We start from the raw sequence: 26,725 nt of genomic DNA on the forward strand, positions 1-26,725 counted from the left end.
TCACCAAATAAATTACTCACCAAATGGACTAAATAGTTGTGAAATATCACCAAGCTTCCAGTCTTTCGGGAATGTTAAATGAAATACGTGATCTCTACTAGGGTTTGCTGTACATAAAACAAGATATTACATTAGTAACATGAAACTATGGATCGCATTTAAAAATGTAATAACAGATATAAAAGAACTTACGATCCTTTCCAACTAAGCTTACATAAGGATAGTCTTTTAACCTTGCTATAAGAAGCCTGAAACGAGATTACAAATCACGTATTGATATTTAACATTATTAACGGCATAGAAGAAAACGACTCACTTGTTTATGAAAGGGTTGAGAAGATGTGAATTTGCAAGAACTATTGGAATTTCAGGCTTTTGTAAGGAACCTAAAATAAAATTGATTAATTGTAACTATTTGGGTAATTGTTTACATTAGAGGAGGCATCTTCGATCACCTTGACCTTGACATATGTTGTCAAGGACATGTTCCCGAGTAACTTCTTCTAATAACTTAACCGGCGCTCACTACATATTAAAAAGTTATTACGATAACCATATATAATACACCACACATTTCCCAAACGAAATGGTGTACAGTGAAAAAAATAGGGGTCCGGGGGCTTGCCCCCGGCCAAGGGTTTAGGGGCAAGGCCTCCAACAACGAATACTGCAGCGCATCACGCAAGTGTGTACACGGTTACCTTGAAGGGTGTTTATACTATATCCGCGGGCAGTCTGGGGGGCGCAGCCCTTTTATAGTAAAAAGTTTTTCAGCTGAAAGCATACGCCTCAAAGATATACGCATGCTGACCCCCAGACCCCCTGCAGAAATATAAAAAGCCCTTAGGGTAACCGTGTACACACCTGCGCGGTGCGCTGTATATTCGTTGTTTGGGGCTTCGCCCCCAAACCCCTGACTGGGGCCGAACCCCCGGGCCCCCATTTTTCCTATATTTTGTACTCTTTCATTTCTAGTTGTTATCGTTGGAATGTTGACATTTGAAGCACGCGAATGTGTTTACAGCAGCCTGTTACACGAGCGTACGTACATATACGCAGATTCTAGTATAATACTTATAATACATTTTTATTAATAACTTTTTAATAAGCAGTAAGCACTGGTTAAGTTATTAGGAAAAGTTACTCAGGAACATGTCCTTGACAACATATGTCAAGGTCAAGGTGATCGGAGATGCCTCCCCTAAAGTAAATATTTACACAGTTTATATAAAATACTTATACTAACCAAGGTAATTGCACAATGCAATGAAACATACTCCAGTGATGTATGCGTCGTAACCTGCCTCGTGGCACTTTTCTGCTAGTGTGGAGTAACTCCTACCAGGGACTGTTTCAACTTCTGGAATCTTAAACGGTGGTTTACTAATTCTTTCTAGTAGTACATTCAAATTTGACGATGGTACATTTTCCTTGAATTGTTGCGACTGACAAAGTACTTTAGTATCTAAAATCCTATGAAAATAAAATTTTCAGATAATAAATCGTGTTGACATAATTTATTCAAGAAGAATATAAATAAATTCTTATAACTTACCTAGGAAATAAGGTATGAACAAGAGATTTAAATTCCAAATAACTTTCTGGTAAGGGTCCGAAAAACTTATGTATTATATGGCAAAGATCTAGTAACATGTTGTGGCCGACTATTAACTTTCTCTAAAATAAAAGTATACTTCAGAATACATTAACATTTTTTTCTATTTTACAAGCAAAACTTAACAACGGGACTTACAGATTCAGAAATTTTTTTCAGAAGTGCACTTAATCCAACTGCTTGTTTAATTTCCATCAATTCTCTGTCTCTCCTCTCAGTTTCCTTCTGTTCCTCTTCTTCTTTGGTCCCTGATCTTTGTACTATAAGACTGTGTCCGGAACAATCAGATTTATTTTCAACTCTCAACTTATTTGGCCATCTCACCCTTACTTCTTGATGCACAAGACGTCGAATAAAAGCGTTACACTTCTCTATCGTCAATTTTTCCGCATCGGATGTGATAAACTCGTCTACCCTCGAACTATAATAAGCCGTAATTAAATTTTAGCAATCTTATATAATAGACAATGTTATAAATCGTTTTACTGTTTTACCATATCTCTTCGATCTGAGGTCGGTCATCATCCGAAATAGGAATCAACTCTGGCACTTCGTCCCTTGCTTTTTGTCTCTCCTCCAGCCGTTTTACTAGCTTTTCCTCCTCGCTTGTGGTCAAATAGGGAATACCCAACGTAAAAAGTTTATTAAAGTCAAATCCTTGGCTGACCAGAAATGATATACATGATGCCTGACACATGAATCTGGAATCTGGAGCTGCACGATTTAAGGGCCGTGGAAAAATATAAAAATTGTACGATCGCTGTGTATACCTGTAAAAAAAAAGCAACATCATTTTATGACATTATATTGTAGATACTTATACGAATATAAAAATATTAATAGAAATTGGACAAACGTACTTTTGTGTTTGTGTATCAAATGTAAAAACAGAAAGACCAAACTGTACAAGGAGAAAGTCCATAGATCCTGCCCTCAGTTTCGTGTAATACTGAGTAGGTGTGTCAAAGGCACCAGCATCGGGTCCAGAATTAAGTCCTGTGAATTCTCCATCAATTCCAAGAAATGACGCGTCTTTCAGAATCTCGTCCAATTCTGTAAGGACTTCTTGGAAATCTGTGGAAAATTTTAAAACGTTTATTAATCAATATAAAGTCAACTATAGTAATTTTATTATATCAATTTTAATGTTTAATGCATTCGTGATGATTGAAAAGCAATAAACAAAATGGTATATACTAACTGCACAACTGTAACATGGTTCATAATTATCAGTTAATCATAATATCTTCCAATGTAACAATTGTAACTATAACTTCTATCAATTTTCAATTTGTAATAATTTATTATAATATATATTTATTTTATAATTAAAAGCGGAATTACTTTTATGTCACATTAAATTGTACATTTAAATTTCGCACTCATGTGCTAAGATATCTAACTTTTTGGCAGTTGAAACTTAGAAGTAGTGCTAATTAGAAGTGAGTGGATGTGTATGAATTATCGTTTTATTATTTGTACCAAGTGAATAAAAGTCTCAATGACAAGTATTTTCATAGTGTGAAGTGTAAAATGTATAACAAAAACATAGATATGATACAATACAAAGGATTAAAATGCGGTGCCACGATAAATCTTTGAATCTAACAGTCACTCAATACGATAAACGCGGGGATCATCTAGATGGAAAAATATTCTCTTCATGTTATAATCGTAAGTAAATTAAACTTTTATTTATATACATTTATTCTATTCAAATATAAAAAGAATAATTTGAACCGAAAATAGTGTGACAACATAAAGCTTGAAAACTTAGTACCGATTTTTTGAAAACATTCTACAGAATATAGCCAAATTTTTAAACTGATTTAAATGAAAAACATAAAAATGTAAATATTAATGAATTCTGAAAAAAGAAGATGAAATAAAAGTATATCAAAAAGGAAGAAGTTTGCAATCGTACGGTTAGATAGTTACTTTATCGACATGTGACGGCATTTTAAAGTTTTCTACGTAAATAAAATGCGATAAATAATTACGAACTATAAGCGAACACAGAAAAAGCGTAATACATTTTATAATAACAATAGATACTTTCTGGTGTTCACTTTTAAAAATCATTGATTTACGATTTACCGACACATGGTTTTCGTTTCACTATAACATTGGAATAGAAATACTGCATAATTTCAAGATTAAATTCGTTTCTCGTTTGAAATACTTTTCAAATAAATACAACTATACAAATTTCAACATAATTATATAACATAATATTTGTTTTTCTAACATTACATATTATTCTACTAATGTAAAAAACAATAACATGTGAACCAAATTCTCTTATCATATTATGACAAACAAAATTTTATTTCTCCAATAATACAAATACATCATTATTAATAGTTACTGAAAGTTTGTTTCATAATAATGTTCGATTCAACACTTTAACAGTGTTCTAATTTGTGACATTGAAAATTTCTATGTTTATGGTTAACATTGTTACATTAATATTAACTGAAACTAATTGAAAACACTGATGCCAAAGATATGACAAAAAGTAAACATAACAGTTTCCATAGTACTTAATATTTAAACAAATGGAAATATAATGATAAAATCAGTAATGATTATTTTGCAAATATACATCTGAATATTACAATTTATTATGATTTGATTATTATTCTTCACATGGATGATTACAAAGTGAAATGCTGAGACTTTGCTATTACTTTCGCAATATTATTCGGTTCAAGTATTTAAATCGCAAAACAACTCATGGGAGAAATACAGATATTGGGTATTATTAAAAAGTAAAAGTGCACTTGAAATGTTAATCTCATAATGCTTATAGTTTAAAACATACTTTAACATTATAAACTAATACCAAAATTGTTAATTCATTTCTGTAAGAGGTCAATTTTATAAAATCCTAATTTTTATAGATCCAACACTCTTGATGAATTATGGCACAACACATTTACACTTTTTTGTATCATGTCATATATAATAGGAAAGGGATATAAGGGATATAAAGTGAACAAACCATGTTGATATACAAGATGAAATCTATATTTATCATAACTTCTATAAGCAATATGAAATATAACTTGAATGAAAACTTTATAAAAGCTTTATAATAACAGTATAAACAATAATTCTGATACAACACATTTACCTTATTTGAAACATGATTTAATTAATCCATATTAAACATCAAATGCATTACATTCATAAAAAGCCAATTAACAAAGGTTTTCATTGAAGAGTTTTGCAATAGATCTTCCAATAACAATGTCATCTAAAAGATATTGAAGCATTAGATACTATTATATACAAATATAAAATCGTTCCTTTATATTTCAAAAAGTACTGTCGATGACGATCCATTTACATGGATCCATATTATCCATAATAGACTTTCTGATTATTTCTGGTTACAATGTTTTGTATTAAAAATATAATACATTCAACCTTAAATTGATAATAGGTCAATATCTGTAAACAGTTATCAAACTAGGTTAAGAAACTCGATGTATCTATTACAGAATTTTTATTTTAAGAAGCACAACAATTTTACTCAGTTCAAAAAAAAAACTACAATCATTAAGGAGATGAGCTGAGTAAATGTAGTACTACAACGTCACATGGATTATCAGGAAATATAGGAGTTATGAGACATTTTGAAAAACAGATTTCTGTGTGGTGTCTTATCAAGTACAGAATCCAGTTGGAAAGGAAAAAGGCGATAATGTGGGCCAACCATATAAAGAAAGAAGTGTCCTAATTTTTCGTAACGTCTATCGATGTCTTTGAACGGTTGATTTAAACGATGCAACATGCACGTACACAGAACTTCGGCATTAGAAATTGGTCACAGAGAAAGTAAAATATTATAAGCACACAATCATCACGAGGACCGCACATACAACTTGTATGGCGTTAATTTTGTATGATTACTCACTGTTGCGAGTCACTTCCATTTTTTAACCTTATACGTTGTTTATCCACATTCAACCTGTAGCAGACATTTCTGATTTCTTACCCGGAACTGGAATTAGACGCGAAAACTAACGGGATCCACCGATCCCACACGAGCTTTCCGTACTCAACCATATCGAATGGTTACATTAGAATGGAAACTTCATTAATGAAAGTTGGTCGTTGTAGTGGCGTCATCTATAATACGTTCAGCGTACTATGTACTATCACATACATACGTACTATCACGTTATTCATTCGTGATTCCGAATGTTTTAAAATATGAAGTGATACGAAGTACTCTGAAAGTTGATGGATAAATAAGCTATTTATGTTAAAAAAATCCATTTGACAGTTATTTGTTGTTAGCTGTAGTAGCGTGTACTACTTAATGTTAATTGTCATAAAAAACATTTTACGGTTGGGTATATTCAGAGCATACGATAATTTTGGACATATACATTTTCCTACCGTGATTAAGTTACATACATTTATTTATTGTGATTAAGTTTTCAATCATATAAACATTGCATTTTTCAGCAACAAAAATTGAATTTGAAAGATGCATAGATTATATTTTCCTGCCACAATAATCTAATTAAAAATTAATTTTAAGTGTATTGGTTGGTTATTCAAAGTAGGAAATTAAATATTTTCGATTGTATCAAATAATTTACTTGAATGAAGTAAATGAGACCTAAATCAAAGTTAAATCATATATATTTAAATTACTAAGAAGTACAGTAAAAATAATTCATCAAAATTTTGTTGGTTGCTTATAATTTGTATGAATTATAAGTTACCCAAACATTACCTCTACTGAATTTTTATTTCATTGTAATTTTAATGATTTATTTATATACTGATTGAAAATTTTACAAAAAAACAGTTTTGCAGAATAGATCTGCGTGGGCAAAATGTTGAAGTTTAAAGTAGGATCAGAATTACGTCCATTAAATAAATAATGAATCAATCATGGCTAATCAAGTTCTATGTTTCGTCACTTCCCATATGCAGCTATCTGACGAACGCTCTTATATACAATATGCTGCTATTGGTGATCACTTGTGAGAAATAGAAAAATCAAACAGCCACCTAGTATCAAATTCTGAAACTAAAAGGTAAGATATATTGAGTTAATAAAATTATATTACGTACTTGTACAATGATCAATACAGACTTTTAAATCAATACTGAGTATTTTTAAGAAATAGTTTACAATTTTATCGACAATTTTCAATAGTTTGAGTTTTCAGGAAAAAAGTTTCAATAAACTTGTACCAACGGATGGTAACGCTATTGTAAAAGTTTGATAAATTCGTGTTACGTGTTCCGTGAATACAATCGCAGAGAAATCCAAGCGAATAAAAGTTATGATAAATTGTATCTGATCAATTCTGTGGTGATGTAAGGAGATAAACAGTGCCAATTGGATTGCAGTATTGGTACAACAGTTTTACAAACGTAACGTGCTGTCGGCAATTTCGTTTTCTTCTCAACTCAATCCACAATTCGCTAAAATAGCAAACTTTTAGAGGTTTTTCAAGGCGATTCGTCAAAGTTTTGTAATACTTCTCATTGAAACACCATTTAAGATATCTCTTATAGATATAAGATAATTTATATAGATTATTTACGATAAGTAAGAACTTGTTGAATTGTACTTTAAATTAACAATATCTTTTAAACTTTACTATACTACAAATCCTGGTAATCTGATTATACATATATTGAATTAAGTCTTTAATTAGTGTTTTATTTACGACAATAACGCAAAATTTGTCAATAACAATAATACAAATTAATTGCAGATTTGTTTGCTCTTTGATATGAATAAATAATCATTGAAAGGAATTTCTTTATTGTTTTAGTCGGTTGGAGCAATAACATAACGTGCGTTTACTTTGTAATAAACAATAATTTTGTTTTAAATAATAAATATTACATACAAACAATTGATCTTTGTTTAAGGATTTCTTAGTAACATTTGTGAGAAAAACATTACAAATAATTTGGCACTAATATAACATAGTTGCATTACATTTTACATGTTACAATTTTTTGCATTACATACTTCCGAAGAACATTTAAGATAATATGTATTTTCATTCTAAGACATGTCATCTATTATGTAAAGAATTATATTCATTTTTTACATAAATCTTTCATTCGTAATTTAAAATATATTATCTTATATTTATATGAACTTTGACATCAGAATTAAGTCAACAACGTTATTGTATTATCAATAAATATCGTTACAATTATTAAAATTCATACCGTTACATACATATTTTTTTTTTTTATTTAATTATATTTATTAAGAAATGAAGATAGTTGTATCCAAAATTGATTAAACTTTAAATAATGTGGAGCAAGTACACATTATTTTATTTCGTTGAAAAAAGAAAATCAGGATCAATAATGTTTAAAGTGAAAACACAAAAAGCCTCCATACGATAAGAATTAAAACAATAAGAAATATATGTTTGAAATATACTTTAACAAATGGAGAAACAGATAGAAATTCAAGAATTGACATGAACTTTAGAGAATCATTTTGCATATAATATTACGTTGATAGTGCAATATTTTAACTTTGCACAGAGAAATACATGATACCATTCTCAATGAAAAATTGTCACGAAGAAATCGTAACACATATAGCGAAATATGTAATGGAAAATGAAGTTCAATCATATCGGCAAACAATTCGTAGTGATAACAAACCGATGATCCGCAACCCGTTACTACCGTACCAGAACTAATTAAAGCGAATTGAAAGGTAATTGAATTAAGCTTCCAATCGTTATCTCTTCAATGTGTCTTCCTGCTCGTGAACTGCGAATCGGTTCCTTCAAATGGTTGACCGGATGGGAAGATTGGAAGAACAATACTGCGAAATAAAAGCGGAGGACAAGATTCGAAGGATCCAATTTAGAACGGAATACGCCTATTCGAGGTTCTGCGCAATGCCAATTTCTTTCTTTCCCAGAGGGTCGAAGCGTTTTTGGGGCGGCTAATAGTTCCTGATCAAGTTCCTGCCTGCGTTTGTCGTTCATTATTAATCATCGAGCACAGTGAGATAGCGTATTAAGTTTCTGGATGTTTACGGCACTCGATATGTTGCGACAAAATAGTCAGAGTAGCTACTTTACGTTACTTAACGGCATAATAGATTCCTCATAAATATTGATAGGAGGATAACATGGAAACATTATGGTCAACAGGAGAGGAAGAATTTGAAAACGGAGTGCAGAGAAATATATTGGTTCTTGGATTGAAGGGCAAAATATTAAATTGAATACAATTAATTTTGATAGAAAATTATACTAAAACAGAGAAATATATTAGTTACTGGGTTGTAGGGCAAAATATTCAATTGGAAACAAATTGTTCTTATACAAAATCATACTAAAACACAGAAATATTCTGGTTATTTAGTTCTGGGGCAAAATATCCAATTGATGATAAATTGTTCTTATACAAAATTATTCTAAAACTGTTCTGTACACGTGGGACTTAACCCTGAAAATGTGTTAGGATATTCAACGTAAAAGTACAAAGATTTCAATTAAAAATTCTATGCACTATATTAGATGGATTATATTATATTATTACTTACATAGGTTATATAGATTTTAATGTATGTTATGTTACTGAAGAAATTCACAGATTTACTAGAATTTATCATGACAGACTCCTACGACATTCCAATACTCTGATTAAGAATTCTGCAAATAACCATCTTGTATGAAAAGGTTGGTGTTCTTCTAAATCTACTTCAAACACATGGAAAACATCCAATTGCAAATTTGGCCTTTGATGGAGAAATTTTCTGTCCAAGACATTGTTTATCTTCCAATTTACTTATTACAATTACATTTTGCAGAAAGTGAAGACCGGCTTTATCAATAAAAAGAAAAATTGTATCGTTCTATCTATTGTTCGATCGAAATGAAAGCTACGGAACAGTTTCTAACGTATGAAGAACATCGAACTGGATAGTTGCACAGCTAAAAGTCATGATATCGACACGTGACTTCTTTCTTCAAAACATAGCCTGTTTTCCAATACCATTTTTGGAATTATATTTTACTCTGTATAAGAAAATAGTTTAAAAGTTTGTTATTTATTGATTCTTCCTGCAATATACAGCTTATCATGCCATTCATTTATTGCAATTATATTTTGCACATCACGGAAGATAAGCTTCGGTGATAAGAAAAAACTTGTACCATCTGATAATGATAGCTCCCTCAAAATACGATTACAAACGATAAAAGCCTTAACAGCGTGTAAGGAGCTCTCGATGTCTTCGAGCATCCCACAGCGCATTATTTTCGTTCGAGCTGTTTGAAGATATCGGGGCTCGGCGACCCCTAGCGCCGTTACTTGAGTCTCTATCGGATGTCTGTAATTTATATAACCACTCGAAAGAAAAGTTACGCAAGGTCCCGCGGTCGATAAGAAGCCATTTTTCATTTTGTCTACGCGGGACCGATGAAAGCCAGTCGGTTGGAGGTATGAGCAATAAAAAAGGGCGGCCCTTCGAGATTTCGCACCTCCGAAGAGGGTTCCGCCGTTTCCCTGGGACTTAATTTCATTTTACCCCCTCCCCCCGCCCCGAACAGTTATTCTTATTATTTCTTCCTTCGGCCCCTAAATCATCAATTCTCCTTATTAGCTGTATTCCTGATTAGGAAAAACATCCCCCGGATCCGTCGTTTCCCCGGTGATATTTTTGCAGCGCCGTAATAGCGTCACGATATCAACTAACGTTTTCCGCCCGCAATTCTCAGCGGAAATGATCTGGAAAGAATAAATGGGTTAATAAAATCTCGCTAAACCCGAAGGAAAAAAAATTGCAGGACTCTGTTCTGGCCGAGTGGCTCGTTTCGCTGTAAATAAAGTGTACGGTGATCTTGTGAGTTGTAGCTGAAATTTAGTACACCTGATTGGCTCGCGTAAAATTGCTCGCTGCATGAAATGTAAATTTTTCAGGAGGAGGTAAGGTAACTGGTTTTATTAGACAAGAGCGGACGAAGTAATGGAACAGTAAGTTCAATATTTTGTTCGTTTAACATTAAAATCATCGAGGCCAACGAATATTTATCGTATATATTTTTACAACAAAGAATTGAAACTTAAATGAAAGTATGGTTTGTCTTCTAAACGGCATAAAAGCTTTATTATTGATACTTTGTACATTTGTACATTTCCACACATTTTCACAGATTTGTCCAACCCTCAAGTGGCCATAAATATATAAAAATCCGCAGTTTATATATTATACTTACCAAAAAAGACGCTACAGTTGATTTTATATTGACCTCGGTAATTAAGTTCTTCGTATTGTTGCGTTTCGGCATAATGAGTAAACACGAACTTTAATAAATAACAAACAGCTTTACAATAGAAATGTGTACAACAGGAATGCAATTAAATATAGCTTCGGAACGTCTGCTCTCAATGGCGTTTTGCTCGAATCTGACAGCTTGACAGGCGATCGATCCGATCGCCTTCTTCTCGCTGTCTTCATGTTCCGGTCGCGAGCAACAGCAGGCCTTGGATCCATTCAAAGGGTCCTCGCAACAGTATGTTTAATAAGAGACAATGTACAATTTATAATAAGTATACAAATGCGATATAATCCAAATTAAGTTTCGTAGATAATAGATAAAATGAATGGCACAAAAATAATATGCTATGGAAAAATTCTTTTTCTGTATCTATGAAAATGTGAATTTGCATAAACACCCGCAATCTGAAACTATATTTCATTTAATTATAATATTTGTCTTATTCAATAAGCTATGCGACGTAATAGTACTCTAGAGATCAAGTTGCTATTTTTTTCTTCTTTCGGTCCAGCAACAATTTTTTTATAAAAAATCTGCTATCATTAAAAATCAAACAACTTTGCGAGCAAAACCATACAAAATATTTCCTGTTTATTTCACAATGTAACATGTTTAAACTTGGATACACGTCAGTAACAGAATCACCAGTCTTTATTTATAAAATAATAATAATTTGTATTGCTACGTGCAAATACAACTTAGTATTTACATTTCCTTACCTTGATACAATATTACATCATAATTTAATTTATGTGCAGCCTGTATTTATACTGTTAGGGGCGATATTCAGCGATAGGCTGCCATTGTATTTAACCACAATCTGTCACATCGGGGGTGAGTTATTTAAATTCCTTAGAACAAACATTTAACCCATAAATTACTGCGGCGTATTCGAAGTAAATTCATAAAGGCATCAAAGAAAACCGTGGCGAGGGGTCGAAGAATTTTAATAAAGATTCAGCATAATACAGGAAGCGTGATATACGATATTGCACTCGAGTCCTGTTGCAAAACGCAATCGAAGCGATCCGGCTTTTTTCATAAAACGCTGTTAAGGTTGAATTTGGTTCCGATTCAATATTCGAGCCGGTTGATTTATTAAGTCTATTAAGAAACTGTGAAATTGTTTTGACCGATAGGAAATGGTTAGGGTGGGACGAATGAAAGTTCGTAACGCTGAGGGTGGCGCAGCGTCTCGTGTTTTACTCGATTGCTGGGGTGGAAATTGTTGCAAAGGTACCAGAGAGTTTCTTGCGCTTGTGTTATGGCACTATAAAGCGCCACCGGGTCCCCGGCTTCGAGCTACGAATTAGTCACAATGATTTGGTTTCGCGGATATTAATCATTCCTTAGATTCCCGCGACGTTCATTTGCCTGTGTATTTTAACTAACAACTCTTACCTAACTTCGACGTTACCGTGATTAAGAGGCGCGGCTTTTATCCCTGTATCGCATAATGTGCTCGATTGGAAACTCAGTGCAATTTCTGTAAACGAAAGCAGCGCTTCCAAATAATTTAAAAAAAACAGTGTCTTGCAAGTATTTTATATTTTTGTTCGTATTAAAGACATTTTTAAAACGTAAACGTTTTTGGTTCAAAGCGGTCATTCTCAGATGTAGCGAATTATTAAATCATCTCCAACTGAGCAAAATAATTTTAATAATACGTACACAAAAGAATAGGTAATAAAGTTACTATGTAATTTACAATAAAACACAAATAAAATGAGAACAGATGTTTATTGTACATTAAAGTACCATTAAAGTGCCAACCTTTGATTTTACAGTTATATATGGTCTCTTGGAATGCGTGATTAAGAGAAGATTAAAAATTGTACTATTCTTCATTTTAAATAAATGGTAAGCTTACCTTAGAAAGCCACCGAATTAATTTCTTCGTCTATTGTACATATATTTTACACAAAGTGCATAATATATGTATGAATATGATCTAAAGTAGACTTACCATTTATTTAGAAAGAAATATTATACAACTTTTAATATTACTATGGAATCTGAGAATATAATAAAAACACAACTAGGTCTACACTGTATTTATCTAAATCGTACGAACACGAGTTTACTTAAAGCGTTTAATTCCTGTTAAGGATTGGACTTCAATTATAATTTAGACCTCGTTTCTCAAATAGTTTTAGTTTCTCCGTTCAATGGAAACATTACGAGTATTATAATAGGCTACATTGGGAGGTTAAATTAGAAAGTTTCCAAAGCACCTTCAACAATAGCGAGCGGCCATCAATACCTTACGGAAAAACGTTCTTGGAAATCACGGAAATCTATTATTCTCCGGTTCGATTTCGAAAGGGAAGCCGGTTTCACTGCTCTCGAAATCAGATTACGAGAATTTATAGGGTCACTTCGAAGCTCCATACCCTCCCTCGGTCCCACGTGATTCGCAGAAAACGTACACAATTAAACTGCCTTAGGGCTTCCGTTAGTAGTTCCTGCCAGCTTAACTGTGCCATGATCATTTTCACATTCGTCGAGAATTGAACCATAAACTCGAACTCAACTATTACCTAACATAATTCCCCTCGAGCGTAGTTAGATGATGTTGTAATTTTAGTGCTATGAATTAGAGGTGAGCTAGATTTAATCAGAATAACAAACTAGGAATCAAATGCAACGTAAAAAGATATTAATATATACACTAGTAGAGAGTAATTATACTTTGATACTATATTATGTAAATTTATGTAAATTGAATTCTATGTATAAGTCAATTATTGGAAGATACTTAGTTTAATTAGAATAAAATTTTGAGCTTCAGCAATTTTAATATTAATTATTTCTTTTGAAATGAATTGTAGCTGTGAATAAATATTTTTCAAAACAAAATATTAACACTATTAATAAAATATGCATATGTATTACATTATTGATACTATCGTATTTAACTTAATATAATATTACTTTGATTATCATAAAGATAATTTAATTATAATTGATAAACTAATAGTACCTACATTCATACACAGAACATTTTTAATGCCATAAAAATATTCATTTATTCCTACAATTTATTCCACAAGGAAAAATGTATGTACAAAAGACTACATCGATAAATTCTATTTTCAATCAACTTTTAACGTATTTAGTGGCGAGAGGATGACCCCAGCTTCTGGTCCCATGTGAGATGGAAAACTTCGCATACTATCGACCTTTGAACGGGAAAACATATCACCTAAGTAATATGCTTTGAAAACTCGAGAATTCCGACAGTTCGATAGAAGGACCCTTCAGCAACCCAGGGTAAGTAATACTATTATTCACTAAGTATCAGCAATATGTCAGACCAGAAATCTGTTCCTGTAACAGAAACCTCTCTAGTTGACCACTCTATCTCTACGCAACCTTTGCAGGCATTATGAATATACATTTCGTTAAAACCTTCATGTTGTAGTTGTTTATTTTATTGCAATCAGAGTAGACATGGTAACAGTCTGTAAATCTCGGTGCTTTGAATGATCTTCAAATGCCATTAGACGAAAGTGGCAGAGACAAGTCGAATCGTTGCACAATACATACAATTTGGATGACAGTCGGTGACTCATAAGTTCGAAACTAAAATCTAAAGCTTCTAATTGGTTTCATTCAAAATCGGGACATTTGGAAATCAATTGATCACTCTTATTAGAATGTATGCAATCCTTTGTATGCGAACCTAAGTTAGCGTCGTCTAAATTTAAGAAGGGATATCGAGAAAAGAGCATGGCAATTAAGAGAATCTTTTCCTGGATATTTTCACGGTAAAACAATTTTGGCAAATCGAGTGCCAATGACAACAAAGAATCGCTTGGTTATGTCATTGACCGTGGTTAATCGTCGATGGTTTTCAAATCTCACAAATGTCTTTTAACGAAATTGTAGGCCTAGATAACATGAAACCATGGGTAGTCTCGGCCATTAGCCTAAACATTAAAGTAATAGGCAATAGTTTCGTGCAAAGCATGTGCTTGGCAAGGCGGCCCGAGGAAGACTCTCGGTGTATCTGTCGCAGGGAGATGATAAAAATGGAGATTTTATGAAATTCACAGAAGATGTTAAAATAACAACTTGCACAGTTCTATGTTTCGCTTGTTACCACTCTTCTTTAAAACTAGACAACAACCTAACCTAATCAAGCGAAAAATTACACACCTCGATGGTAGATTCAACACGCATACGTTAGATCAATATAATTACTTTACCTTCACGTGATCTTAGTCGTACCTCACGAGATATTATCCCAGAGTCTTGTATCTTTCGATCTATTCATATTTCAAATCAACCTTAGGGATTTCGCAAAATCTCTATTTTTATCATCTCCCTGCGACATATCGATCATCTTATGGAACATTCGACTCACACGATCAACAACAACATACCATCCAACGGTTTCATATAGATATACAGTCTGTGTAAGAAGTATTCGTATAGCAATCACTTTAAAATAGAAACTGATAAGAATAGAAATAAGAGGTTAACATTAAAAGTAACAAACTTTGATTTACGCACAATCTACTCTAAAAATGTGTAGGAATGTTAATTATTTATTTCCCTAAAATTTATTAATAAAATAAATATATGAAGTTTTATTTTGAATTGGTTCCTGTACGAATACTAATTACACTGATTACTGTATCTACACGCAGAGAGTGTGTACAGATGGAAACGCGATAGACCATACTTGTCCTTACATTAATGTTTATTGTACTATATTTATTGTATTACGTATTATGTGTTCTATGGTCGAGGACATTCAATATGTCAGAATGGCTGGTTGTAGTTTATTTTATTGTGATCAGAGTAGGCATGAATCTGAATAACAGCAGTCGGTCATGACACAGATAAATAGGAGAAGGAAAATCATAATAATTTATATTTATATAATATGTAATAATTAGACTGCGGATCTTTATGCATTTATTGTAAATTTGAATGTGCAAGAACCTACAAAATGCAAACAATATACAAGAATATAAAAAAGATTGAAAGTAAAGTTCATGTTATAATATTTGCAGAATAAAATAAATTTCTATTTAGATCCGGTTTGTGTAGGTTCTTTTGCAAATATTTTATTTTACATAAAGATCCGCAGTCTAGTAATAATTTATATTTTTCCTACAATAACAAATATTTAATTTCTCCTAATCTCGATTACGAAGCATCGAACGCGAGAAATCCCCCAGAGAACATGTTCGAACGTCTCTGAGAGCCGGGTAACCAAGGACCGGGGCACCAGTCGCCAAAAATCGTCCGTCAGAAGCCTCTCGATTGATAGACTCGACGGGCATGAAATATTTAAACCGCTTAGCAAAGCCTCAGCGTCGTTTTTCGAGCGGCTTAAAGCGTATTCGCCGCGCCTTCCGCAGGCGGAGAAATAATTACAAAGTTACCATCCACGGGGAAAAGTTTTCCCAATAGGGGGGTGTAGGGCCCGGAATATCGTTTCCATCAGACGGATTGCTATCGTCCGTGTCGGAAGGGTCTTCCGAGTCGTAAAGCGGGTCCAAGTGCTCTTTACATGTATATTGCCCTACCTCGAGGAGCTCCCGAGCACCCGAGCCGTCGTCGTCCGTCTGCTCAAGCAGGCTCGAGGATTTCTATGGTCGATGCTCCGCGACGTGGCGGTCCTGCAAACGAGGACTCTCCAAATTTCATGGTACATTTAACCTCTGATCGATTTTCCTTCTCGAGATCGTTGGAAGGAAACCGCGAAAAGGAGAGCGTCGCAGGAAAAACGTCGTTACGCGCCAAGCACCTCGGTTCCGAAAATTAAGGTAAGTTCTTGCGCGGGAACGGATAACGATCATTCCTTCATCTTGGACTTATCTTGTCGACGTGAGTACTCGGAGGAAAAGCGTTCCGAATTATCGTCCAAGACTGAAATCTTCGAGCTGCGGTTCCTCGGCTAATTTATTAACCCTTTATTTACTGACAAGACTCATAAGATGATGTAAGACCAAGATGGACGCCTAGATTTTAACAACTTTTGAGAAATTCAGTAAATAAAGGGTCAAGGCGCTTTATCTAGCATGTCTCTTATGAGACAAACTGAAGAATTTTCTAAAAGAGACTTTAAGATTTCATTTTTCAATCAAACACGAGTGGTATGGAATACATTCGATTATTTTTATTTATACGAAGGTATTGAAATTGTAATGCGTACTTTGTTATCGAAGAAAGGAAATACTTATGTCCCTTTCGGGAAACCCTTCGTTTGAGTTGCATTTTTATTTGATATTTTGCAGTTTAAATGTCCCTTTCATAAAGATTCGTGAAATCGTATCTACAATTTATGAAAAAAGAATCAGTATTTGTACAGTTTACATATCCACGTAAGAGAAGGACTTTGTACAGTTGATATTTATTAGGAATCAAAACTAAAACAATAGAATGAAAAAAATTTGGAAGTTACGTTGAATTATAAGAAATATAAGGTATAGTAATAATCTACGTCTCCACAAAACTTGAAATTGCAGCTCACTCGAGGAACGGATTCTTTATTACTAGGGACGCTTCAGTAAGAAACAGGAAGAAGAAAATAACAAGCAGATTGCGGATTTTATAGATTTATTGCGTATATTAATGCAGAAACATATGCAATTATGCACAATGTATTTCATAAATTTATATAATTATTTTAATATTTAATTTTGTAGGCATAAAATATTCTAGGTATTTATGTACAATATATATTTTTCTATATAAATTTAACGATAACAGACTACTACGTAAATAACAAAACGTCGTTAATTTCTTAAATTACTATGACACAACAACCACAACAACAACAACGAAACTACCTCACAGAATCGTAAAGCGGGAGCAACGCGAACCTCGATTCCTCATACAATCTGATTTCTCTTTATTAATGTTTTTAATTTGTACGATGACATTGTCCAGACAAACTACATAATATGCCACACCGCTTATTTATTGCTGTCGTTTTGCAGCAATCGTGCCCAACGAATTTATCCGTAGAATCCGTAAGAGTCGCCTGTCCAATGTCCGTTCGAAAAAATATTAAACCTAGGGATAAATCATTTGAAATACCAGACGAATTTCAGAAAAAAAAAACATCTCGCAGCAGCGACACGAAAATTTAACGAATCACGGTATTTTTCGTTAACCAGGCGCGTGATACAGCCATAACGCGAGCCAGGCTAACAAGTAGCTCGTGATTAATGTTTTTGCAGGAGGTCGTTCACGGGGATGAGCCCATGGGGAGCTCTCGCTGTTTTGTGCCAGCCATTTGCCACTCGGCTCCATACCGTACATTACGACAGGTACGATATCCACGTCGAGAACCGTCGTTCCGGATATCAGTCCGATTTAACTCAAGTACCTTGAGCCGAGCCCTATTTTTAAAAGCTGCCACGGAAAGATCCAATCGCAATAAAAGGGAAACGACGCGGGATCTCCACCGTTTTAGTTATCTTCTAGGACACTGGCACTCGACCACTAGAAATACAGGTGAATAGACCCTCGATTCATGAAAACGATCACAAATGTCTTTATGTATCCATTTCAATTGAAATAGACTGGCAGGAGAGGGCACGATTACGAACTCATTTTAATTCAATTTAACAGACACAATTAGGAACAAATGTGAACACAATTATTCATTTGTCATTCATTCAATAATTGTTCATGGAGTGATCGCAATTATGAACTCGTTTTAATTTAGTTTAATTGACAGAAGTGATCACAATTAAGTTCTGTCTTTATTATAATATTATGAATGCCCTAATAAGGATCGAAGTTTGTAATCCGAATATGTAGGAATTGCCCAAGAAGAGAGTTAAAAAACAAATCATAAATCTCAAAATAAAATACAAAAGCCTCCAACAAAAATGTAAAAGCTGATAAAATAATATATGCGTATGTAATATTTCCTAGTATACACTAATTAAAAACAATCTAGAACAATATATATTCCATTTCTTCGATGATCATTATGTAACATCTTTATTGCGCTTATAAGTGTACACACATTATCAGACGCAGAATAATTTGTGTCATGGCAAGGTGCAACCAGAGGTTGTTTTTAAATCTAGTCCAAATTTCCTTACACAATCGCAGAGAATTAAAAACATGACGTACAAAACAAACTAAGAAGAATGTCTTACATAAAACTCAAAGTACTTTTTCGAATACACTAGTATACGAAAATTCGGACACCCAGTATGCACATAAAACAAAGTTGGCTGGCGCTGAACAGCTTCAATCCGTTTGGGTGTAAAGACACGAAGCGTAATAGAATGCTCAAGTGTTTATTCGTAATCGTAAAGTTTCATTTGCGAGAGCGTTCATAGGTTCGCGGCGGTGAAAGTTGTCGGCGATGCTAATTGGAAGTGGTTAGCTCGAAAGCCAACCCTATTTCGCACTGTGCCACCCCCAAGTTTTCTGAGATTTATGGGTTCGCGGCGGGATGGCGCGAGTAAGCTTAAGTCGAGACCAGAGACAGAAGACACACAAGATTCTGAATTAAACGTCAACCACACGACACAACACGCCGAACTAACGTCGTGTTCACAAACACCAGCGACCTAGACTTTGTTGATGATTTGCACCGTCTATCTGCATAATAATTTAGGGGAGAAATATTTCGTGTGTACCTTCATGGATTATTTTAAAATTTCTATTTACATTTACAGGAAACAATCCTATAGATATAAAAAAATGTGTTTTAATAAAGTCGCTGTGAACCGAGAACTAATTTACCCTTTTACGAGTAAGCATTTTGGGGACGGGGTTAATTCATACCCTTAAAAAGGGAGGCGTCGAAAAACGTAGCTTTTAAAGGTGCCAGGGGTGACGGAAGGGATTGAAAAAATTAAAAAAACTTTATACTAAATTGCATCCAAATCGAATCAATTTTCTTATTTTGGTCCGTCATATTGGATCGGCCATTTTGAGTATCTACATTTTGAATTCAGATTTGGAATCAGCGACCTCAAAAACCTCTGTATACTAATTATATCTAAATTCAGTCATTTTTCGCATTTTGTGTCGTTATGTTGTATCCGCCATTTTGAATTTTTAAATTCTGAGTTCAGATTTGAAATCAGCGACCCCGAAAATCTCTGTGTACCAAGTTTCATCTAAATCGAATCATTTCTCGCATTTTTGGTACGCCATATTGGGTCCGCCATTTTGAATTTCTAAATTTTGTTCAGATTTGTAATCAGCGACTTCAAAAACCCTTGTATACCAAATTTCATCAAAATAGATCGTCAGGAATAATGGATATAAATGTTTCTCTTTCAAAGAACTTTGAGGAATTTTCCAACTAGGAAATACTACAATGTTTACTATTATGTCAAGGAATTTAGAGGGGTGGGCTATTCAGGAAATACTACAATGTTTATTAGTATTTCTCGGAATTGGAACGGCCTTGCAAGGACACATGGCCGTATGTATATAGGTCACTACGTCTGTCCGTCTCTTATAATTGTCTATAAAATAGAAAACTTTGAGGTGTCATAGCTCATGGTAGAATTGTTCGATTCGATTCTACCAAAATTCATTTATGTGTCCATATTCCCACTTCCCCTAAATGCATAACAATCCGCAGTCTATTTATCAGTACGTTTTATTTGATAAACTAAAAAGTATTTCATTGCTTATGTACAGAGTGTCCCAAAAATGTTGGAGGTTCTTGAAAGGAGTGGTTCGGGGTGATTTGAAACAACTTTTTTCTTAAGGAAATTGATATCCGAGGCTTCGTTAAAGTAAAAAAATGATTTATATCATTATTTGATTAAGTATTTAAAAAAGCAAAATATAATGTACTGTGCCGGATGAATACCCATTTTCAAAGCAATGCTAAAGGCTATTTCCATATTTAAGACTTGATATTACCGGACTTGGTTCTAAAAGGACTATATGTACTGTCTTAAGCATGTACTGATCATTTTGAGAGAGTATGCTAAGAGAAAAAGGTTAGAATTGTATGAAATTAGGTTCTGCATCAGAACAATGCGTCAGTTCACATTGAATTTGCAAGAAAGCAGTTCTTGGCTGACAAATGCATAACAGTGCCAAAGCGTCTACCTTACTCGACAGATTCAGCCCCCAGCGACTTCTTTCCGTTCCCTAAAGCAAAATCTTTGTTCAACCAGACATGTTTCGAATTCAATAAAATGCTTTAAATAGAAAACATCGATGCTGCTAACAGTGCTGACACAGAATCAGATGTAGCACTGCTTCCATCAGTGCAAGATATGAAGAATATGAGTTAAAATGTACATTTATCAAAACAAACACATTTACTTGTGCCAGAAATTAATCGTCAGTTCTTGTTTAGTCGAACCAGATAGAGATTCAATTGGAGTTAGTATTATTTTGATAATTAAACAGAGATGAAGTGTACTTGTCGATATTGTAAGTAAATAACGATTAACTGTCAACCTTAAGAACTGTTAATCAAAGAAAAGCAAAGTTGTAACGAGTATTTAATTCCATGAATCATCAAATGGTATTCTCCATAATTTAATTTCACTCCGATTCACTGTACCTATCTATTATGACTAGATTTGTTTTGTTTACACTTTATTGTTCATTCCATCTCTTTCCCTAATCTTTGTTGGTTTACTATCTGTACTGTATTTCAACTTTTATCCCTATTGTATTGTATATTTCATTTATTTTCATACTTCTGTATTACATTACAACGAAGTCTTTCCATTTCATCAACGAACATGTAACTCGCGAAATCCCACGATATTCGAAAGAGTTACCGTATCAATGTTTGAGTCGCGGGGCGTTGCTTAATTCGGATTACAAGATTTGTTACGCGCGAAGAAATACCAGCGCGCGAGCCGCGCAACTGTCACCCAGGTGGACCATTTGACGGCTCAGCGAAGAAAAAATTATGCACAGGTGGAGTGTTCCTTTTTTCGAACGTGAACGTTAGCCACGGTCGACAATGGGAACATAGTTTTAAAATTCTCCGCGGCTACAATAGAATTCACCCCCGATTGCGTCTATTCAAATCAACCGGAATCACACGATCCATCGCGTCGCACGAAATTCCCCAAATAATCTCAGCGCGGAAGGAGCGGAAAGAATTCGTTACAGGGAGAGAGTGGACCGTCGTTGGACCATCGCCGAGTAGAAATTCACGTTTCACCGGGCCGAATCCGCGGAGACAAAATCGCTCACGTCCACGGGCCGATGCACAGTGGGACGAAATCCCCGGAACGTGGCCAAAATGTGTAATTATGAATTATGTCGAGCGAACCCGAATATGTCAGATCGTGAAACTTGATGGATAATTTCAAACCATCGCAATACCCGGCCATTTAATATATTTGTTACCAAGAGAATGAATAGTTTACGTACGCCTAATGGAAACCTGTAGTGTCTAACAACAAATAGGACAACAATTTTCTTGAGGATACACGCAGTTATCGATAGTCAAAATACCAACATTTTTTTGCCAAAATTGAAATGCATGTTTTAATCCAAATCGAAGCGTAATTTTAGGGTACATATGAGCCTTCATTGCACAAATTGATTAACTCCATAAGCTAAAAAGTTGAGAAATACGATGAAATAATGTACATTGTTTTTTTGAAATACCCTATATAATATAAATTCAAATATTGTAGAATACATAAATACAGATGTGGCTTCCATCTAACATTATATAAAATTACTAAGAAAGAATAGCCAAAATATAATCGCCAGTAATGTTACGATTTTTATGTGACTGGTGGAATTAGTCGATTTGTGCAGTGGCTCATATATTGAAGTAATATATACACTTTTTTAAAATTTATATTGAAAATTGCCCAAGATTCAACAAATCTTCAGGAACGTTCGTTTTTATTCTGGTGTATACTAATATTTCTCAATTTTTTTAGTTTAAACGCCCACTTTTCTCAGATCCCCTTCTTAATTCGCGCTCTTTAAACTTTAATATCTTCAAAAAGTATAATAATTTCAATTTGAAAGGAACAAAAATAAAACAATATTTATTACTTATAATTTTAACTTATCATACAATAAAATAAGATACATGAATTTTAAAGTTTTAATGAGAATATTGAGGTTGGTGATCTTTGCAAATGTTTAGGCTATTTCTTTGCTTCGTCAGTATTTGAGGAACTGAAAACCCTTTAAACTAAATAGGAAGTTGGAAATTCCATAATTCAAACTTTAATTTTTATCCACAACGGGTGAAATGTATCAGATAGTACTTTTTTCTGCTAAAAAAGTAGAAGAATGTTCACTTACAACGTTCCTAAACATCTCCATACACACCCTTCAAAAATTACAACGTAAAAAGCAAAGAATAGTTGAAAAATTCAAGACTGACCAAATGGTATAATATTAAAATACTACTTCAAGATTAGTTTCTTCTATGTAACAATGAATATGGAAGGACATTAACGCTAAAGAAGAACTAACACAGACCACTAAAAACAAAAAGGTGGCGATTTAAATTATTTTATGTCGTGGTTTCCCTTTTTGATGGTAATTTTGTTCGTTTCACAGTAATATTTATTTTCTTATGTACGAATGATTGAATCTTCCTTATACTCGTTATACTAGTCAACGAACCATAGCTAAACAAGATACACAACTTTTCTTATTTAACCCTTCGCACTTGGAGCCACTGTGTTACAGAACATGCAAACAGGATTCACGTTATATTGTAAATAAAGTAACTTAACAAGCATGTAGTTTATTGTAATGGTATTTAAGCTTATATGAATCTTACGACCACGAGGAACATGTTTATGCCAAAAATCAAAATTTTATAATATCCTGATATGTGATAACGTGTGAAATAGTCACAGATATGCATTTAAAGTTCTTATTCTTTAAGTTACAATCTTAGACTTCCTCGTTTATCCTCGCAAATTGCACCATTTTATATAAAGTATGTCTATACCCTTTACTTTTTTATACAAAAGATTTATATCGCTTTTTTTAAGTGTGGCTGTTCACATATTCTCTTTCTACGTAACACCGGCTCATATTTTGTTATACGCAATATATCACAGTATTTATACCATATTGTGATTTGTTTTTTTTTTTCGTGTTATTTGAATGAAAACCTTCGAGTACGCACGCATGTTTGAAAATGTTGATCCTGTTGTAATCATTGCCAAAGTTTGCTGGACTTGCGATGCCTCCTCGAAGGGAATATCCGAGTTCAAAGGTTTAATATACCGTCCAAAAGGAAATACAGTTCGCTGTATGCTCTACCGAAACTTTTTGAAGCCACTGCAAATTTGTCAACGGTACGATAACGGAGCTGAAAGCGGATTCGTACGAGCGACAGCATAGTCGAACGTTTGATCCGGGATATACCTGGACTCCCTACCGCAATGGTAAAAGCGGAAAGGGTCAATAGTCCGTCGGTTGCTTGAATTTCGACCGCATTTTCGGAAAATCTGTTCAACTACGCGACGTCAGGACGATAGGGTCCATAATTCCCGGATAAAAAAGGTAGCGAAGTTAGCGTGCAGTTTTCACGTTCCCGAAAGAGACCGTTTAACAAAATCACGGCGATGCATCGGATTTTTCGGCAGGAGCTTTCACGGTCCAACGCGCTCACGGTCGTCCGCATGCAGCCCCGTCGTCCCCGGGTTAAGCTGCGTCGACCAAATATTTCGAGGGATGCAAAGGATAGAAGAGGGGTCGTCCCGCCCGGTCGATGGGCGCTGGAGCCTGTTAGGTTGTAACTGGTCTATTACTGGCTTTATTGAGATTGGGAATCAGCCGACGATTACCCGACACGGAAGGCCAACTTCGAACCCCCAGCATCGCGCGAAAATACGCTGGGTATCGGCCACCCGCGATTTCCATGGCCGGAAAAACAGCCGCGAAAGAGTCGTTATTACTCTGACACGACGGGCAATGTGTACCCATTAGAGAAACGGCGGGCAATGCGTTCACCTGGTCGTTAGCGTAATAGCTGGTAACGCCGAATTCTCCCCCGCCTACACGGTTAATACCTGCCCCGTATCTGAGGGGAAGGAACCCGAAAATTCAGGTGCGAACTCCGAGATTACGGATATCGATCATCGGCTTGCGTGAGTCTGGATCTCATGATGGACGTCGTCCTCCGCTCGCCAGCGACTAAAAGCAAACATTGGTGTAGAAAAAAGCACAAACGTAATAGCTTTACCTGTCCCAGCTAACTGTTACGCGACGAACCTTTACCAATCGTGAAATACTGCCGCGGATATTGTCTTCGAAACGAATTTTCGTACGTTACTGTCGCGTGATAGTTACGGGTAACTGTCCGGCTCTATCTGTTCGAAAAAAAAGGTGGCAAAGCCACTGTCCGTCACACTACCACCTGGCACTTCCGCCGATCGGAAAATACCGTGTCACGTTGGCTACCATTAACAGTGGAAATTGTCCGTCACTTTATTTAATGTGACCTTCGATTGTAGGCATAAGAGGTACTGACCATAGACAGGGAACACGAACCTTATTATTAAGATTATAATATAAATTATTGTAAGGCGCACTTGTTGATCTACGACAATTCTAAATATGTATGTTTAGAAAATATTTTTACTTAAACGAAATTTAAGAATGTGCTATAAATATGTATTAACACATGCAAATTTATATCATTAAGGCGAAGATAAAAATTACAAAATATGTTTTGAAATATCAATGCTGTAAATATGTAGTGTATAAAATAAAAAGATTTTCATCATTTTTTCATAACCAGGAATAGAATTTGAAGTGACGTGAATTCACGTCACCGATCGCAAATGTGTACTAATACAGACATAGTTTGGAATTTATACAAAAGGGTTTTCAATAAGAACGATATGATATTTAAATGAAATAAAACAACAACCATTTTAGGTATAACAAGTTTTTTTTTTTTAAATATAATGCACAACAATGATATATTTCGTATCACATAAATGTTCACCTTGGCATTATATACAAGAACGAATTTGATAAACCCAATTTTTAATCACTTCTTTCGCTATACCGATTCTAATTTTACGAATGCATATTTATTTTCAATTCATCCAGTGTTTGTGAACTTAAAAAATGAGCATCATCCGAAAATAATGCAACACTCAAATACACATCCACCATTGCAGTTATAATAGATAAATGGTCCTATAAATATAGTACTCTTTAAACTATACATTTTTTGCCCCTGGTATTTTTCTATAAAATCATTGATATCGGAATTATGACTTGTCCCAGTTATTTGATACATCTTGTATACATTATGAATTTTTTTCTCGTTTAAAAAAAATAAAAGTAACTCTTTATTCCAGAAGTTTGTTCTCTTTCTTATTCATTCAACGATACATCCAATGATATACTAATAAATAATATAAATATAATAAATAACATAATTTTTATAGAACGAGTGTAGAAATTAAAATATTATTTTGATGTGGGTTGAGTTATTTACATCTTGGAAATAAAAATAAAATTTATGAATCTTTGAGGTTGTGTCTCACTATCTATGAGAACAATTTCTTACTAACAGTTCCTTTAATATATTCCTCCATTTGTTTCTTAATTGCTTGTCACACTTATTTACCTCGCCCTTTATGAAATGATCAATCTCAATGTAGTTTTAGTTTTAGTTTCATTTTATAAGGGTTCGTAATCTGTTTTACTTTGATTGTTGCGCCTCTTACAATTAGTCCAGTCTTTCTTGTTACCAGTCACAGCTTTATTTTACAATTGGGATAGTCCTTACATGTAATTTACATTGTACTTTTTCTATTTTTATATATCTGATATTAACTTAATATTATAACAAAAATAGTTTCTTTTACATTATTGTTCTTAC

General features: G+C 34.0%; 1 protein-coding gene and 1 long non-coding RNA gene across 2 annotated transcripts in view; one reads left to right on the forward strand and one right to left on the reverse strand.

The window, feature by feature from the left end:
- The window catches only part of LOC128888030 (poly(A)-specific ribonuclease PARN-like), a 31,913-nt gene extending 26,216 nt beyond the window's left edge, over positions 1–5,697 (reverse strand). The window contains exons 1-9 of the mRNA XM_054144625.1: positions 5,538–5,697; positions 2,476–2,689; positions 2,110–2,385; positions 1,754–2,036; positions 1,556–1,677; positions 1,247–1,473; positions 317–386; positions 193–248; positions 21–107 (exon numbers count right to left, since the gene is read on the reverse strand). Coding sequence (XP_054000600.1) covers positions 21–107; positions 193–248; positions 317–386; positions 1,247–1,473; positions 1,556–1,677; positions 1,754–2,036; positions 2,110–2,385; positions 2,476–2,689; positions 5,538–5,556 — 1,354 coding nt within the window. The 5' untranslated portion in view covers positions 5,557–5,697. The remainder of the gene's footprint in view (positions 1–20; positions 108–192; positions 249–316; positions 387–1,246; positions 1,474–1,555; positions 1,678–1,753; positions 2,037–2,109; positions 2,386–2,475; positions 2,690–5,537) is intronic.
- Positions 3,080–18,758, forward strand: LOC128888136 (uncharacterized). Its single transcript, XR_008460190.1, has 3 exons — positions 3,080–3,289; positions 14,037–14,190; positions 18,120–18,758. It is a non-coding gene; the product is annotated as an uncharacterized LOC128888136 (long non-coding RNA).
- Positions 18,759–26,725: the final 7,967 nt, after the last annotated feature.

This window comes from Hylaeus anthracinus, unplaced genomic scaffold (genome assembly GCF_026225885.1).
Source record: "Hylaeus anthracinus isolate JK02 unplaced genomic scaffold, UHH_iyHylAnth1.0_haploid 11989, whole genome shotgun sequence".
Taxonomy (NCBI): domain Eukaryota; kingdom Metazoa; phylum Arthropoda; class Insecta; order Hymenoptera; family Colletidae; genus Hylaeus; species Hylaeus anthracinus.